The sequence below is a fragment of the Mesoplodon mirus genome, assembly GCF_964341445.2.
Source record: "Mesoplodon mirus genome assembly, chromosome: 7".
Classification (NCBI taxonomy): domain Eukaryota; kingdom Metazoa; phylum Chordata; class Mammalia; order Artiodactyla; family Ziphiidae; genus Mesoplodon; species Mesoplodon mirus.
The window spans coordinates 97,170,189-97,187,552 of NC_138983.1; the positions used below are offsets into that span (position 1 = coordinate 97,170,189).

A 17,364-nucleotide genomic window follows, 5' to 3' on the forward strand; every position below is an offset into this window, starting at 1 on the left:
CTTTCCAGTCAGATCAACCTCATGCCTCTCTAGACATTTCTTCTCAGGTTTCCTCTGAATCATTTCGTTCGGTCTAAATATGTCCAGTGTTTCCTCCTTCCTCACTGCACTCCACATAGACCCTCTCTTTTCCCCGGAATAACTGTTCTTTTCTTTCGAATCCCTGACCCAAATCCTCATCTTTCACCATGTTATTTGACTTCTCCTAAGAACTGATTGTTTTTTGAAACTTAAGCCTCAAATATCATCCCTTCTAATCTGCGTCTGAATTTGGATCACGGTCAAGAAGCAGGCGAGACAGGAATGTGGCTGGGTAATTAGGATCCTCAGCAGAAGGGCTGAGTGTTCATCGGGGGGTCAGAGGGGCCTGGGGATGGAGGGAGAGGTATCTTCTTCTGCCTCGGGTAGGGCTTAGGGTGGGGTTGTCAGGAAAGCGCTAAGAAAAAAGGACCCATTTGACTTGAGTTCTGAAGGAAGAGTAGGATTTCCGGAGGTAGAGCAGGGAGAGCAGAGGATAGTCCAGGGAAGGAGCAGTGGGAATGGAGGCTAGAAGATGAGTCATCAGAGACGCTAGGGACAGGAGTACAGAAGGAGAGGGCTGGCCAGGTGCTGAGACCGCACACTGAAGGTCCATGGTCAGCCTTCAGATATGTTTGTCTGGCTTTCCCAACGTGTTAAAAGACTTTTAATTAGTTGCTGAAGGAATAGGCCTCTTTCTGTGGAGTGACAGAGAAACCTATTCAAATTGGCTTCAGCATGAATGCAAATTCACTGGTTACCAAAAATGAAAATTCTAGAGGGAACCTCTGGGTTCAGGCTCAGATGATTTCATGAGGCCTTGGCCTCTCTCCAGCTCTCAGGGATTCTTTGTACCATGTGGACCCAACCTTAGACAGAATCTCTGTATAATGGTCACAAAAAGGCGGCCGAAGCTCCAACCCTTACATCTTCTCAGCTTTAAATTCCATAGGGAAGTATAGGAGTCTTTTTCCTAAGCTTCCCCCAATGGCCTCACTGCTTCTCATTTTCTCTGGGTGGGTCACAAGCCCATTGCTGAGCCAATTATTGTGGCCCAGGAGACTGCTCTGATTGGCTGAGCTTGAGCCAACATGCCCATCCCTGCAGCCAGAGGTGGAATCAACAGCGTCTCTGAGAAACTGGACTGAGACTAGGAGAAAGGTGTTGTCCCCAAAGGAGGATCATAACGCCATAATATTTTAGAAGAGGTGAATTGTTATTAGGTGACGAAAACCAGATGTCTACCACAGTAGCCAACATGTACAGATCATTAACATCTGGATTTATGCCTTTTTTTGCGAAAATGGGAATATCTGGCAATACCTGGACTCTCTTCTTGTATATAGATCATCAATCTGCTGGGGATGAGTAGAGGCTCCCTCTTTAGATACAGCCTATGTTCTGCCTGCCCAATGCACTGCTCATATTTCCTCTCTGGCTCCTGGAAGCACTTGAATTTTTATTGCCAGCATAATTTGATTCTGTAAAGAAATCTGTTTTTCCCACCAGAATGGAAGAGCCAAATGTACAGGGGTCAAATAGCTCTCCTGGGCTCCCACAAACTCCTGAGGACAAATGCCTGGCCATTTTTAATAGTCTCATTCCTTGCTCATTTTAAAAGCCTTCTTTAAAAAAAATATTGAATACATAGTGATTTTAGAATCTGTTATCTGATAATTCCAACATCTGAAGTCTTTGGGTGGGAGTGGCAGAGGGGTGGTGTCTCAATGTCTTGTTTGTTGTGTCTGCTTACTCTGGCTCATACTGACTTATTGCTTGGATGTTTAGTAATTTGACTGTGATCTCCTTCTTGATTGAACTTAATCTGTGGGAATCCTGAGGGGTCTGATTCCTGGCTGCTTTGCTCTCGGAAGTCTTTTTTGTTTGTTTCAGCTGGATGCCGGGGATGCTAATAACCTCTGAACACTGACATTTATTTCCTCAACTTGGAGTTTTCCCACTGAATACATGGAGTATAAACTTGAGCCCCAGACCCACGTGGTTACAAACCTTCAGGGTGATCATCATCATCATCAGTATTGTGGCCATTATTAGTTTTCCCCTCCAGAGCCACATTGAAAACTACAGGTTTTCATAGGCTCTCCTTTCTGAAAGTCCAGAAAAAAAAATTTTTTAAGCCCTCCTCTTGCCAGGGTGTGGAGCATCTTTGAGGGTGCCAGCTTAATACAGGCATCTTAGACTTGGTTAGCTCATCTTGCAAAGGCCCAAGGCTTAATCTCCCTTTTCCTGCACTTACTAAAGGCAAATGGCTTCCTCATTTGCTTATGCTTTGGTTGTAGCTCACTCTGTTTGTGTGTGTGTCTGTATGTTCCTTTGAGATTGCCTACATAAAAATTGTTTTTTATTCTGGGATTTTGGAAACACACACAAAACTAGAGAAGCCTGCGATTAACTCCATGTATTCATCATCCAGCTTCAACATTTTCCCAGTGTTCTCTCATTCTTTTTTCTCCCTTTTTGAGTTTTTTTCTAGGTTAATTTAAAGCAAGTTGTGTCATTTCACCCATAAAGACATCCTAACTGAAAGGACTTTTTTTTCCTTTATATTATCCCTGCCTTGACATGATCACAGCTAAAAATACTTATAATCATTCCTGAATATCATCTAATATTCAGTCCATGCTCACATTTCCTTGATTCTCTCAGAGATATCTTTTTTACTTTTATCTTTGTTAGAATCAGGATCCAGACAAGGTCCACACATTACACTTGGTTGTTATGTCTCTGAAATGTCTTTAATTCTGTAACAGCAACTCCCCGCCCCTGACCTTTTTTATCCCCCAGCCACTGATTTGTTGGAGAAACTGGGTCTTTTGTCCTGGAGAACATTCACATCCTGGATTTGGCTGATCACTTCTTCTTGGTTTCAGTTAACTTGTTCCTCTTTTCCCCATGTTTCCTGTAAACAAATAGTTAGATCTAGAGGTCTGAGGAGATCAAAGTCTTTTTGTTGTCCAGACGCCTTCATAGGCGGTACTGTGTGATCCATCCTGCATCACACAGTGAGCACATAATGTCTGGTCATCCTGTTTTTAACGATATTGAGATTGAATGGTAGGTCCAGTGCTAACAGACTGAGCCATCCATTACAAAGTCCCCAACGGCTTTTTTTCCCCCAATAATTAACATTTTTAATTATTCATTATGGTAAAATATACATAATATAACATTTACCATCTTAACCATTTAAAAATATACAGTTCGGGCTTCCCTGGTGGCACAGTGGTTGAGAGTCCGCTTGCCGATGCAGGGGACGCGTGTTCGTGCCCCTGTCCGGGAAGATGCCACATGCCACAGAGCGGCTGGGCCCGTGAGACATGGCCGCTGAGCCTGCGCGTCCAGAGCCTGTGCTCCACAATGGGAGAGGCCACAACAGTGAGAGGCCTGCGTATCGCAAAAACAAACAAACAAACAAAACACACAAGTGGCACAGAGGAAGCCAGAATCTTGAGAATACCTGGGCCCAAGGAAATCTTGGAAGATAGTGAGTTAAAGAGAATAGTGAGGATAATGACGATGGTAGGAGAGCATGTTTGCTTTGTGGGCCTATGTACTAAGGGTTTTGTATACAAGCTCCCATTGGGAAGGCTACGAGCTAGGTGCCATTTTTATTCTCATCTTAAAGAAGAGGGATCTGAGCTAATTAAGCAGAGGGAAGGTTAGGGGCTTTTCCTGGCTGAGACCACAAGACAAAGCGGTGGTCACGCGTCCTAGCCAGGACTTGATTGGCTGGAGATTTGATTGGCAGGAGAGCTGAGCGGCTTCTCCTGCCAGAAGCAGCCGCTGCCCTTCAGCCTTTCTTCCACTTCAAGCCCTGAGAAAGGGCTTGCGTGCTTCCCAAGTGGCAACTTCTGTGCATTTAAAAATTTCCTCTTGAAAATCCCAGCCTTAGCCCATTCACAAAAGGTATCTGGGTCCTTTCTTGGCCGTGGCCTAGTCGTATTCACCAAAGAGAAGAGCGCGTCCCATAAGAGCTGGCGGCTTTGGGAGGACCGGGGAAGGCGTCAGCTGGCAGGAAGCTCCCTGAAAGAAATAGAGGAATCCCCACCCATCCATGAGCTGCCTATTCTTCACCCTTAGAAACGGGGCTTGTGATATGCCAGGCACTGCAGGCATTTTGCCATTTAACCCTCCCGCTGCCCCACGGAGTAGGCCCCTTGCTAACAGTTTTGGTTGCTTTTGTTGAGGAACCTGGGATACAGAGGTCAAGCCACTTACTCAGGGTCATTCGGGGCAGTGGTGGGGCTTGACCCCTATTTGTTTGACTCCAAATCTGGCCTCTGAACTCTGAGAGACACTGCCGGCTTCTCGAGTGATGTGGGAAGTGGATTCGAGTGAGCACGGCCTGGGCAGCGGTTCCCGTCCCTCTGCCACATGGACAGAGCCACAGACCCAGTTCGCTGTGAAGGCCCAGCATCTTATACCAAGTCTCATTTTCACAGCCAGAGATATTAGTGTGGAAATAGGACTTTTGATTCTTGAAAGGTCTGCTTGGTGAAGAGATGGTCAAACATTTAAACTACAAACTCCATTTTTTGGGGGGGGGCAATTCTGAAGCTTAAGATGTGTAATTTCATCTCAGTGCTTCAACCTTGCCACCTCTGTGAACGGGTGAAGAGTTTCAAAGTTTCATACAGGAGGCTAAAAAACTAAGGCTCCTTGTGAAAATACTAAGTGTAAAACTTAGGAAAGAGGAATTCTACTTTCCGTTCTTTTCTGCTTAAAGACAACGAAGATATACTCCCTGGAAGGAACGGATGCCAAGACAGATGTATACAAGTGCCCTTTAGGATCCAGCAAAACTTTAAAATGTATTATTGTTTTCTTCCCGACAAACAGGGATTTCTGACGACATATTAACAACAAGCATGAAATGCAAACCTGAGTCCTGGAGTGAAACCCCCAGGAGCAATGGTGCGATGTATCCAAGGGGGCCACCCTGGTAAGGGAGACACAGAAGGAGGGGGTGTGGAAAAGTGAACATGGGCGGGGGAGGGCAGCAGGTGGGGAGGGAATCCTGTTTCTGCCACTTAGTAGCCAGGGAACGGTACCCTCTGTCAACTCACCTTTCCCCTCTCTCTAAGGGGCTGACACTTGCCAGCATCCCTTGCGGGTTGATGGGAGAGATGAAGCATGTGCGGTGTGGAGCAGGTGCCTGTCCCTTGGTAAGTCTTTCCCCCAGTTGTGAACTCCACGAATTTGAAAGCTTCTAGCTGTAGCTCTTCTGGGGACCCTGACACAGGTTCAGCTTGGCCATTTCAGACCCTTCTCGGCTGAGGGATGTCCAGCGCCAAACAGGCTGGCATGTCCCTTGCGTTGTGTGTGAATGATGCAGCCCAGGAATAATGCATGTGAAACCTCATTATGTAAATCCTCAGGTTTTCAGTACATGACAATGGCTTTTTTGGGGCCCTTCTCTGTCCCATTCTGTGGTCTGGTGTCTCTGCTTTGGGACCTAGTCTGCCAAGCCCTGGGGGCGGGGGTGGGCACCTTGGGGAGGGGTGAGCTCTCCAGAGGGCACATCAAAGGGAAAGTCACAACTCTGTCACTGGCCCAGCTCTCCCTGGCATTGCTTGGTGTGAAAGGAAACTGTCCTCTGCCTGAGGCAGCCCCATGTCACACACAGACTAAGGACTGTGATGTTTAATTCAGAGCAGTGAGCACTGGAAACACTGCATCCAGGCTCCCTCAGAGCAGGACAGCCACTTTTCATTTCTGGGGCTCTAAGCCAGAGAGCCTGCTGTCTGGAAACCTATTGCCTGGAAGGTTCACAGGATGGAGGGCAGGCTTCTGCAAAGAACTATCTGACCATCACCTCCTGGTTGAGGAGAAGGGCACCCTTCTATGACCTTGGCCTCCTTAGAGCTCATGCAGGCAACAAACACACACATACAAATACACACACATGCCAACCCACAGCACATACTCACATGTACACACATACACGCAAGCATGCGTGTACAAATACACAGCCCCAAGTCAGAAAGACTGGCGTACTATTCTGGCTACTCAGAAGAGGAAACCCAAATCTTTATTCTCAGAGAGCTTATTCCTCGGTGTATCCCTGGCACCTGGCAGAACAATGAAAATCAGAAGCGCCGCCTTTAAAAACACTCGGGCTGTTCACTCAACTAATTGTGGTCATCTTTTCAGGAGGCAGGGAAGTCAGATCATGATGCTGGACACCCTTAAGCTCAGTACAGTGCTGTGTGTCAATTATGTCTCAATAAAACTGGTAGAAAAAAGAGTTATCTGGATAGAAAGAACAAGATAAAATACACGAATTATCAAAAGTTAAAAAAATACAGACGAGCTAGACTATGAGTCTCAGAAAGCACTGTTCACAACAGCCAGGACATGGAAGCAGCCTAAATGTCGATGGAGGAGTGGATAAAGAAGATGTGGTACAAATATACAGTGGAATACTACTCAGCCATAAAAAAGAATGAAGTAATGCCATTTGCAGCAACATGGATGGACCTAGAGACTATCATACGATGTGAAGTAAGTCAGACAAAGACAAGTATCATATGATATCACTTATATGTGGAATCTAAAAAAAATGATACAAATGTGCTTATTTATAAAACAGAAACAGACTCACAGACTTTGAAAACAAACTTATGGTTACCAAAGTGGAAATGTGGTGGGGAGGGATAAATTAGGAGTTTGGGATTAACATATACACACTATTATATATAAAATATGTAATCAACAAGGACCTACTGTATAGCACAGGGAACTCTACTCAATATTCTGTAATAACTTATATGGGAAAAGAATCTGAAAAAGAATAGATATATGTGTATGTATAACTGAATCACTTTGCTGTACACCTGAAACTAACACAACACTGTAAATCAACTATACTCCAATATAAAATAAAAATTAACTTAAAAAAAAAAGAAAGTTTAAAAAAATAGAGGCAAGCTAGACTATGAGTCTCAGAGAGGTTAAGCTGACATATATATATAGAATCTAAAAAAAAAAAAATGTTCTGATGAACCTAGGGGCAGGCCAGGAATAAAGACACAGATGTAGAGAATGGACTTGAGGACATGGGGAGGGGGAAGGGTAAGCTGGGACGAAGTGAGAGAGTGGCATGGACATATATACACTACCAAATGTAAAACAGATAGCTAGTGGGAAGCAGCCGCATGGCACAGGGAGAACAGCTCAGTGCTTTGCGACCATCTAGAGGGGTGGGATAAGGAGGGTGTGAGGGAGACACAAGAGGGAGGGATGTGAGGATATACGTATGCATATAGCTGATTCACTTTGTTATACAGCAGAAACGAACACCACACTGTAAAGCAATTATACTCCAATAAAGATGTTAAAAAAAAAAGCTGCCTGAAGCCACACAGTAAATGGCAGAACAAGAGTCTAAACCTAAGTCTGCCTAACGCTAAAGCTATTCTGCCACCTTCCTTTGCAATGAGCGAATGCATTCTGTGCTGCCTGGATCCCACTGGGACCTCAGTTGGCTGTTTCTAAAGGGAGCTGAGGGGCAGCCTCAGAGGCTCTGCTCCGAGCAGGGACCTCTCACCTTCTGCTGCCTGATCGCCCTGGTGACCCTCTTCTCCTGGTGCAGCCGCTCTTCCATGTGCGCCAGGGCCTCCTTCAGCGGCGCCTTTTCTTCGGCCTCTCTGAAGATGTCCTTCAGCTTTGCCACCTGTGACTGGTACATCTGAACCGACACTTTGCTCTGCCTGAGCACACAGGAGAGACAAAGTCTCTTTTCTCCTCAGCTTTCTCACTCACCACCAATGCTCCCGACCTGGGAGATCCTCAGAACACTTCCATATATGCTTGGCTTCGCGGTTTCCTTAGAAGTTGGGGGAAGGCTGAAGATGTGGGGACTAGAGGGCAGAATAAATAGCCCATTGGCTGTGGATGTGCAGCATGAAGGGGGCACAGGTTATGCTACCAGCCCCTCCCAATTTTCCAGAGAGGGTGGGGGAACGGATACCACTGAAAATACGATGGAATTACGAAAAGCACACACATGGTGAAACATCAGACACATTTATAAAAGGTGCACCTTATTCCTTAACAGTAGGGTACTTTAACTGCTGCTTTCTTGCCCAGAGACTTGGGTCCATCAGGCCCTGAGTCACCATCCCGCCTCCCCACTCCACACCCAGGCCTCTGTCCTCTTGTCCTGGTCCCTACGGGTCTGCAGCTGCACCGAGGTTTAGCCTGGAGAATGGAGGCCTGGGCCTTTTGCCGGGGACACGGGCCATACTTGAGCTGTTCAATGTCCTTCTCGTATCGTCTCAAAAGCTCTTCTTTTCTCTGCAGCTGGTTCTTGAGTAGGGTGATCTTATCAAACACCAGGTACAGGTCTCTTTGTCGAAGCTGGTGGACTCTCTCCCTCTCTTTTGGGGAGAGGTGTTTCATGGACACGTGACCTGACATATCTTTGATGTTCAGCATAGTCCCGAGGGTTTTGCTCATATCCAAGTACTACGAGAAAGCGTTTCACAGGTAAGAGGCCTGGCCCAAGACCGCTGGTGGCCCCTTTGAGGAGGCAAACTTCTAATTCTGTTTCATTCATTTTCTGCAGTTGCAGAGAAGAAACACATGCTTTGCAAATGAGTGCATTTGGGGCTTTTAGTAGGACTTTCATTTTCCCCCGCATTCATTTACACTATGCCTTTTTGAGAATTGGGGGGAGGGGTGGAGGGGGAATGACAACAGACATAAACATTCATTCTTACTACCCAGTCTTGCAAGGAATTGGGCTCTGCAATTTCCAGCCCATGCTGGGATAGGAGATGGGTCTCGTGGACCTACTGTAACAACTAAACATGTATGTGGCGTTGATGTTTAAACTACCTGCAGGGCACGCAGGTTTGGACAGGAGGGGACTGATGCTGGGTATACCTACCAGCTTTTCACTAAGATCTAAAGCGTCAGCCACATCCATTTTCCTTAACTTCTCAGAGACCATGATGGACCCTGGGCTGGAAAGGCCATTTTGAGGCTGAAATAAAAAAAAAGAAGAAAAACTCTCTTGGCATTCCATTATGATTTTCTACATCCAGAAGAATAACCCAAAGAATAATGGAAGAACTGGAAAGTTACTAAAGAATAATTTGAGAGAGTTAATTTTTTAACATCTTTATTGGAGTATAATTGCTATACAATGGTGTATGTTCGTTTCTGCTGTATCAAAAAGTGAATCACCTATACGTATCCATATATCCCCATATCCCCTGCCTCTTGCGTCTCCCTCCCACCCTCCCTATCCCACCCCTCTAGGTAGACACACAGCACCGACCTGCTCTCCCTGTGCGATGCAGCTGCTTCCCACGAGCTATCTATTTTACCTTTGGTAGCGTGTGTGTGTATATATGTCCACGCCAAGAGAGTTGGTTTTAAATCCAGTCTGACTCTGTGAACTGCTTTCTTTATGACTGTGTTCCTACCCCTTCAGAGCACGACTGCCTTTGAAATGATGCATCACTTGTGCCGTTCTTTGGCCACCGTCTCGTCTGTCTTCCCTTTAGGCCAGTGGTTCTCAACCAGGGGTGACTCTGGCCACCATACCCCCTCCAGGACATTTAGCAATGCCTGGACACATTTGTGGCTGTCATAATTGCTGGTGGCGTCTAGTGGGTAGAGGACAAGGATGCTGCTAAACACCCCACGATGCATAGGGCAGTCTCCCAAACAAAGAGTTACCTGGCTCAAAAAATCAGTACCGCTGATGTTGAGAGGACAAGCTCCAGAAAAATGGGGACCATGCGGCTTTTGCTCACTATCTCCCTCCTTGTGCCCAGCATGGCACCTGGCACCGAGTGGTGCATAGTGGGCATGTTTGTTGAATGAACGAATGAAGGTTAAGTGGAAAATAGCCTCCCTCCTTTTTATTAAAGGAATCTCATTTCTGTGCAGCAGAAACCATACCCTCACAAAATTTGGCCCAACCTTCTCCTAGCTCTGGAACCTGGTGGGTGGGCATCCCTTCAGAACCTTTCCAGAGACAATGCAGATAGTGTTTGCAGCTGCATCTCCCTAAGACCCCAACCAGCCAGCTGGCTGTTGGAAGCCCAACTGACTGCATGGAAAGGCCACCAGACTGAATAGGGGACCTGATCTGAACGACCACAAATAACCATAAGACTCCTTAAAAAATAAATTGGCTTTTAATGCTTGCCATGAGCATCTCTTAGCCCTAGCATTTGTTGGCACTACCCTGAAAACCTCTGAGATTTTAAAAAAAACAACTACAAAAATATAAAGGCCCCCAAGTGACTGTGATAGACAAGAGTGGACATATTTGTCTATGTATCTATGGAGATGAGAATAAAAGAGGGTATCTGAAGATGACAATAAACCGGGCAGATCTGCTGCAAAAAGAACCTGAGATGCTGCTCAGTGTCTTCAGCTACCCTGAGCTGCATCCTCTGTACCTCTCCAGACGCCCCCTCTTTTCCTGAGGGGAGGGTCACTAAGGAAGAGCCTGGGCTACAGGATCCAAGCACGCAGTCCCCACCCGGTCTCTGCAGGCTAGCAGACACACCACCAGGGACACACCCCTGGTGTGTCTTCAATCATTATTCTGTGACCTTGGGTGAGGTACTTGACCTCCTGAAGCCTTACTTTTTCTTATCTGTTAAATGGGGACAATAATAGTAACTATGACACAAGGCTGCTACGATGGTTCAATGACATAAGGCATGGAGCCGGCTGAGCTCAACGCCTGGCACACAGTAAGCAGTTCACAGATGTCAGCTATTCTTCCTCCTGCTCTTTCGTTTAATTACTGCCAACCTTGGAGGATTGAGAGTTAGGAGGTTTCCTGCTCTGTGGTGTCAGTGGTGGGATGAGGGCTTGTTGCCAAGGGGAAGGTCAATCTTGGAAGCAGGACCATCAGGACATGAGATCCAGCTGAGCTCCCCACCTGGAGATGGGCCCTCCACTCCCAGCCTCAGAGAAGGAAGGTTCGATTTTATCAGGAAAACCAACACATTTCTGAAGACTCACATCTCTAGACGTGTGAGCAAATGTCTAGAAAAATTGTAGGAGAAAATGCTGGTACAGAGAGGATGGCTTTATTATGTTTTCCAAAAGCTGGTTTAGACCAGCTGCCGCAGCAAGCCACGCTGATCAGAGCTGTCCATTGTCATGTGTCAATCAAACACCCGATCAAACATCCATTTAGGATACAGGGCACCTTCAACCTAACAATCAAATTACTTCTGAAAATCCTGGAAAACACAAACTATGCTCCCTAAGAAAGGAAGGTTTTCTTGGATAATACTCTTTAAAAACTGTTTGACAATAATAACTATCATCTATTAAAGTGCTCGCTATGAGCTAGGCACTGGGATAAGCACTTTACATAATGATCTCCTTTAATTTTTCCATCATCATTTTACAGCTGGGAAATTGAAGTCCCAGAAAGGTTAGGAGGCTGCCCAAGGTCACAGAGCTTGCAGAGCTGGGATTAGGACACAGGTCTCTGATTCTAGAACTTGTGTCTTCTTAATCATCATGGCTCCCTTCTGCTGCCCTTTATGTGTTCATGTTTTTCAGTTTATAGCAAAAAGCAAATGTTAGGCAAGCTCATGGCATAATGTTGTACATTAGCTTGTTGAATCTTTTCTGCAGAATACAACATGTGATGTGAAAAGGAGGGCCCAGAGATTGTCCGGGCCAGCATCAGTGCAATGTTATATCATGCTGTACACGATGGGAAGCCGCCTTTCTATTCAAACATTGGATCACTGGTACGGCCAGGCACCAACCAGTCCATACAGGTGTTAGCCCATCAGGGAGGACCTGGCCTCGAACCAATGATGTATACAGTGGTGCCAGGGCACACGGCTCGTGTCTGTCCTCATGCCCACCCTCCCCACGTGTCAGTCAATGCAGAGACAAAGTTTCTTTGGTTACCGTTCGGATCTCTACTCTTGAAAAAGTTGGCAAGTCAGGTTTTGCATCCAATATTTTCCGAACATTTTTTTCCATCCCGAGGGTCTTTAAGTCTAGAAATGATTCATCCATGTGGTCCTTGTGATCTATAAAAGAAATAATTTACACTCAAAAGAAAGGCTCAGGAAGAAGTTACTGCATGTAAAAGTCACAGCTGCTATTTACTGGACACTTACCACAGGCCAGTACTAATTAGCTCACCATCCTCCCTTGGCAGGTGAGGCATCGAGGCCCAGAGAGGTGACATGACTTGTCCAAGGCCACACAGCTCATATGAGGCTGCAGCCTCCCAGGGCGGGGGCACTGAGGGGGAACCTTCGGCCACAGGTGTGAGGATGGACTTGAACCCAGGCTTCTGTGTCCTAGCCCAGGGCTCCACCCAGCAGCAAGCTTGGTTTCTTGAAAGCCCTATTCCCTCTAAACAGGGTATTTATCCTGGGAAGTTCCCCAAGGTTGCTCCTTGCACAGCATGCGTCTATGAAAAAGTTTCCACTGGGCCACAGTGAAATAAGAAAAAGAAGGACAAGGTTCTGAGTTTTTCATGAAATCCTGTTTATTTAATATCAAGGCCTGCTCTTGACTCTGAGCTCATGCCTACACATCTATTTTTTTTCCTGCCCATCTTTTTTTTATAACTATGTTTTTTTAGTTATGAAATGATGGGGATAGAAGATGGTGGTCCTGGCAAATTGGTTAGTCCCTAAAGTGAACCCTCAAGTCTGGGGCCCATGGTTCTCAGCACAGAGGGATGACTAAGCAGGAGGAAACTTACTTGACAAGCTGGCCTTCTCAAGTTCTTTAATTCGCGCACGAAGCTCAGATAAGGCCTTTTTCTGACACTGAATGACTTCCTCATGTCGGGACCCTTTGCACTTGGCTCCTAGATCACTGAAGGACTGCTCCTGTGGCCAGAATGGTGAGGACAGCAGCTTTATCAGTGATCACAATCTCACTCTCTTGTATTTGAAGAAACATGAACAAATCATGGATTAGCAGAAACCCTGTCACTTACTTAGTACCTTGGAAAATATCATTACAGGGCTTCAGCAGAGAAGGAATTTAAAAATTTCATTTCGAATACAAAGTCACATCTAGGAAGATTTCCAACTTTCCTACCTACTTAGCATCATTATAAATAAGAGATCCCCGCTATGTTCCCTCCCCATGTTTTATTTCTTTTTTTCTTCTAATGTTCTTCTAAGCTTGGGTTTCCACTTGTTGTCATTCTGGTCTCATCTCTGAACAATCACATCAAATTTGCTCCTGGAGGGGCTTTTTTTTTTTGCCTGCACCATGAGGCATGCGGGATCTTAGTTCCCTGACCGGGGATCGAAACCGCGCCCCCTGCAGCGGAAGCACAGAGTCTTAATAACTGGAACACCAGGGAAGTCCCTGGAGGGGCTTTTATTTATTTATTTTTTTTCTGCGTTACGTGGGCCTCTCATTCTTGTGGCCTCTCCGGTTGAGGAGCACAGGCTCCGGACACGCAGGCTCAGTGGCCATGGCTCACGGGCCCAGCTGCTCCGCGGCATGTGGGATCCTCCCGGACCGAGGCATGAACCGGTGTCCCCTGCATCGGCAGGCAGACTCTCAACGCACTGCGCCACCAGGGAAGCCCCAGGTGGTTCTTATCGGCCAACTTGGGGAAAACCTTCTTCTCAGACTTTGTGGCTGAAAATGTAGTCTGCAGAGCTGTGCTATCGGTACCAGCTGGGAGCTGTTCAGAAATGCAGAATCCCAGGCTCCCCCCACCCGAGACCTGCTGAGTCAGAATCTGCATTTCAACAACATCCCCATATGATCCGTGGACACCTTTGAGTTGAGAGGTGCCACTGTAAAGTATCCTCTAATTGGCTGGTTTCTGGAAAAGTAAGTAGCCGTTTTGGCCATGTGTTTCCCCTGATATGCATGAAGAGAAAGACTGAAATACTATTGGTTGGTCTTGCACACACTTAGACACAAACCAGGAGCCGCAGTAACGACTGGGATTTGTATCAATAAAATCAGCTGCGGTATATAAACAAAGTACCATTTCTAGACATTTCAATAACCTTGCCTCTTCAAGTTGATCTTCAAGTTGATCTCTGAGTTTTAGGATTCAAGCTTCATGTTAATTCCTCCTACATCATTCACCCTCTTTAATTAATTTAGTTCCCAACAAGGAGTTGCTGAGATTCCTCCATCTAAGTACATGCCCTCTGTTTCTCATAGGAAAGCCCATTTCATCAGTTTCCAGTAGTAAAGAGAAGGACGGGGACCACCTTACCGATTCCTCTGCCATTAGCCGCTTGACTCTGGCTTTCAGCTTCTCCTCTTGCTGCGGTCTTTCCTCGGTCAGCTTCTCCTTCTCTGCCAGATGCTGCTGTAACTCTTCTTGCAGCAAATACTGCTGAGTTTCCCGAGAACTGTTGATCTTCATCTGAAATGAGGGGAAGGGGAACTGCAGCTGATGGGGGACAGGACTAATGCAGGAGTCATTTCCACTACCTTTGGGGGCGGGACAAAGGTTCACTAAACTTTCTTCAAAACACAGAAAAATGATGCTTAGCTTAGTAACTAATAGCGAAGTAGTAGAGCATCGTGGTTAAAAGCTCAGACTCTAGATCTAGATAGAATCTCAGCTCTAGTTCTTTCTAGACACTTCTTCGTATAGAAAATAAGTGGGTGAACTAAGGCAGGCCGTCTTCCTCCTCATTCATCCCTGCCGGCCGCTTGGGTGCGGGATTCCGTGGAGAGCACGGGCCCGTGAAGGGGCTCTGCAGCACGCCTACCTGACCTACTGCCCTTTCCAAATTGGCTTTAATGAGGTTTGCTCTGTTCCTCATTTCTTTCAGCTGAAGCAATTTCCTTCTGGAATCCTGCCGAAGCTTCTCTTCAACCTGAAAGGATGATGAAACCGAGGGCTTGCTGCTAATGTGATCATCATGCCCTCTGGGGAAACTCTTCTGGGGGGGCTAATGGCAGTGGGGGAGTCCCTGAGGGGTAGGGACAGCTGCAGCCCAGCAGCAGGGGTCACAGGCATGCACAGGGTGGAGGCAAACTCACAGGGAGTTGCCCCCTATGGGAAAGGGCCGAGCTCTGCACCCGGGGCTCAACTATGTTCTACCGCACACTCCCATCCCAGCTCGGTCCCTAACCAGCCGTACGACACTCGGAAAGTTACTTCACTGCTCCGTGACTCAGTGTCCTCATCCGTCAAATGGGGATGATGATACTAGTATCACTGCATAGAGTTATTGTGGGGATTCAATGTTTGGAATAGTGCTTAAGGGCTCTGTGAGAGTGTTAAGTACCGTTGTAACCTATGAAAGGTGGACGGGAATGTCCGCTGTACAGTCTCGTTCTAATAACTCGTGATGGGTACTTGGAAATGTTATGATTGGGTTTATTATCATAACTGTTTGTCGTTACCACTTTGAGCACACTCACTGGTGGTAACCTCTCTGGAGGCTTGCCAAAGCAATGTCTATTAAGAACTGCAGCCTGCCAAGGAAGGCCTTTAAAGTGGAGAAGCTTGCCTACTTTTCCCCCCTTGCTTGGGTAACAGTCAACACACGGTAAGCTTGGGCGTGCTCCACGCTACCCTTGGCTGGCCAGTGTAGGCCTCACAGCTGCTCAGTTCTTGGATGCACCTGCTGAGCCCTGGGCCCTGGCACTAACAGGAAATGAGGCAAACTCTCGTAAATAAATGGAAAGTTTTTGTGCTGAAACAAATTCACAGGCTGTTTTTTTAGGGATCTGAAGAGGGGGATCACAGGGATGTAATAAAAGACCCAGAAAAGCCCTTAAGAGCTTTCTTCTGAGTAGTGTGGTCCAGTGGAAGAGCCTCTACCCAGCTCCGTTACCTTGGAAAAGTCATCTAAGCTCTCTGGGCCTTAGTTTTCTCCCAGGTCTAAACATGCTCTGACTTCTATGTCAGCAGCCTTTTTCATATGCTGCAAAAGCCAAGTCCAGCCTTGGACTCTGCCCTTATCTGTGCTCTGCATGAACAGCCCCCGTTCCCGTCCCCAAGCCTCAGAGTCACCTTCAACAGCCGCCCTGCTCCCTCTCTCACACTCGGGGGTCTCATGCCTGTCCTCCAACCCCTCTCACATGCAAGCTGGACTGTGACAAGTGGCCTCCTCGCCTCGAGTTTAGTTTCTTCCAGTGCAATCTTAACGGTACTGTGAGAGTTACCCAGCTGTAAGGCAGCTCTGTCCAACAGAACTTTCTGCAATGATACAGGTACTCTGAGCGAGGCTGTGTTGTCTAATATGGCAGCCACCAGGCACATCTGGGGATCGAGCACTCGAAATGGGGATGGTGTGACGGAGGAACTGAACTAAAAATTTTAGTTAATTTTCATTAATTTCAGTGTAAACAGTAGCATGTGGCTGTTTGCTACGCCAGGGTCACTGAAGTCAGACGAACCTGGAGTCAGACAAAACCGACTGTGCCATTGGGCTAGTTACTTTACTAGTAACTAGTAGCCTTGACTTTCTCATCTGTAAAATGGAGAGGATGATTTCTAGATCACAGCGCTGTTGTGAAGATGAAGAGATGAAATGTTCAAGGTAACTCCTAGTACGTGAGAAATTGTAACTACCATTTTCACCCTGATTACTGTCCACGAATGTCATTGCATCAGTCACTTGTTCAGAAGCCTTAGTAGCTCCCCACTGCCTGTGTGGTACAGAGCTCAAGCACCTGAACTAAGGCAAAACACCAAGCCAGGGATTCAAGAAGCCCCTACGAACTCAACGAGGTAAATAAAACTGAATCCACACCTAGATAAACCATAATAAAACTGCTGGAAATCAAGGGAAAAGACAATCTTAAAAGCAACCGGAGAAAAAGACAGATTATGCAAAGGTACAACAGTTAGGCTTACAGATGACTTCTAAATAGAAATAATAGGAGCCACAAGACAATAGTGACATATCTAATGCTGTATCTAATGTGCTGAAAGAAAAGAATTGCCATTGTAGAATTCAATACGCAGTCAAATGTGTTTTAAGAGTGAAGGTTAAATATACATCTCCAGACAGACACACAGGCACATTTGAGAATTTGTCATCAGCAGAGCCACAATGAGGGAAAACATTAAAGGGTATTCTTCAGACACAAGAAAAATGAACCCAGGTAGGTGATCAGAGATGCAGAAAAGACAAGCAACAGTAAGGGTAATGTGTGGATATGATACTGACTATAGAAAAACACTAATAATGTCTTGTGGGGTTTTAAGTATCAAGAGGAGTTTAGAAAATTACAGCAATGGCTTATAAATCTGGAGGGGGTAAGTGAAGTTAAGGTGTTTGAAACTCATTGCACTGTCAAGGAGAAGGGCATAATTATCAACTACTATTGCCTCTTGGTAAGTTAAGAATGCAGGGCTTCCCT

The 17,364-nt window shown here is 46.2% G+C and overlaps 2 protein-coding genes and 1 pseudogene across 3 annotated transcripts in view; all 3 read right to left on the reverse strand.

Annotated features, from left to right (window-relative positions):
• The window catches only part of LOC309808894 (centrosomal protein of 78 kDa-like), a 981,446-nt pseudogene that overhangs the window by 678,898 nt on the left and 285,184 nt on the right, over positions 1-17,364 (reverse strand). The window lies entirely within an intron of this gene.
• Positions 1-17,364, reverse strand: part of LOC309807680 (interferon regulatory factor 6-like) — a 445,413-nt gene that overhangs the window by 285,772 nt on the left and 142,277 nt on the right. The gene's annotated exons all lie outside the window — the stretch shown is intronic.
• The window catches only part of LOC309808078 (forkhead-associated domain-containing protein 1-like), a gene marked incomplete at both ends in the record, with an annotated part of 196,499 nt that overhangs the window by 111,528 nt on the left and 67,607 nt on the right, over positions 1-17,364 (reverse strand). Inside the window, 6 exons of the mRNA XM_082628085.1 lie at positions 7,589-7,751; positions 8,288-8,508; positions 8,933-9,028; positions 11,947-12,071; positions 12,758-12,878; positions 14,763-14,864. Of these exons, the coding sequence (XP_082484211.1) occupies positions 7,589-7,751; positions 8,288-8,508; positions 8,933-9,028; positions 11,947-12,071; positions 12,758-12,878; positions 14,763-14,864 (828 nt within the window). The remainder of the gene's footprint in view (positions 1-7,588; positions 7,752-8,287; positions 8,509-8,932; positions 9,029-11,946; positions 12,072-12,757; positions 12,879-14,762; positions 14,865-17,364) is intronic.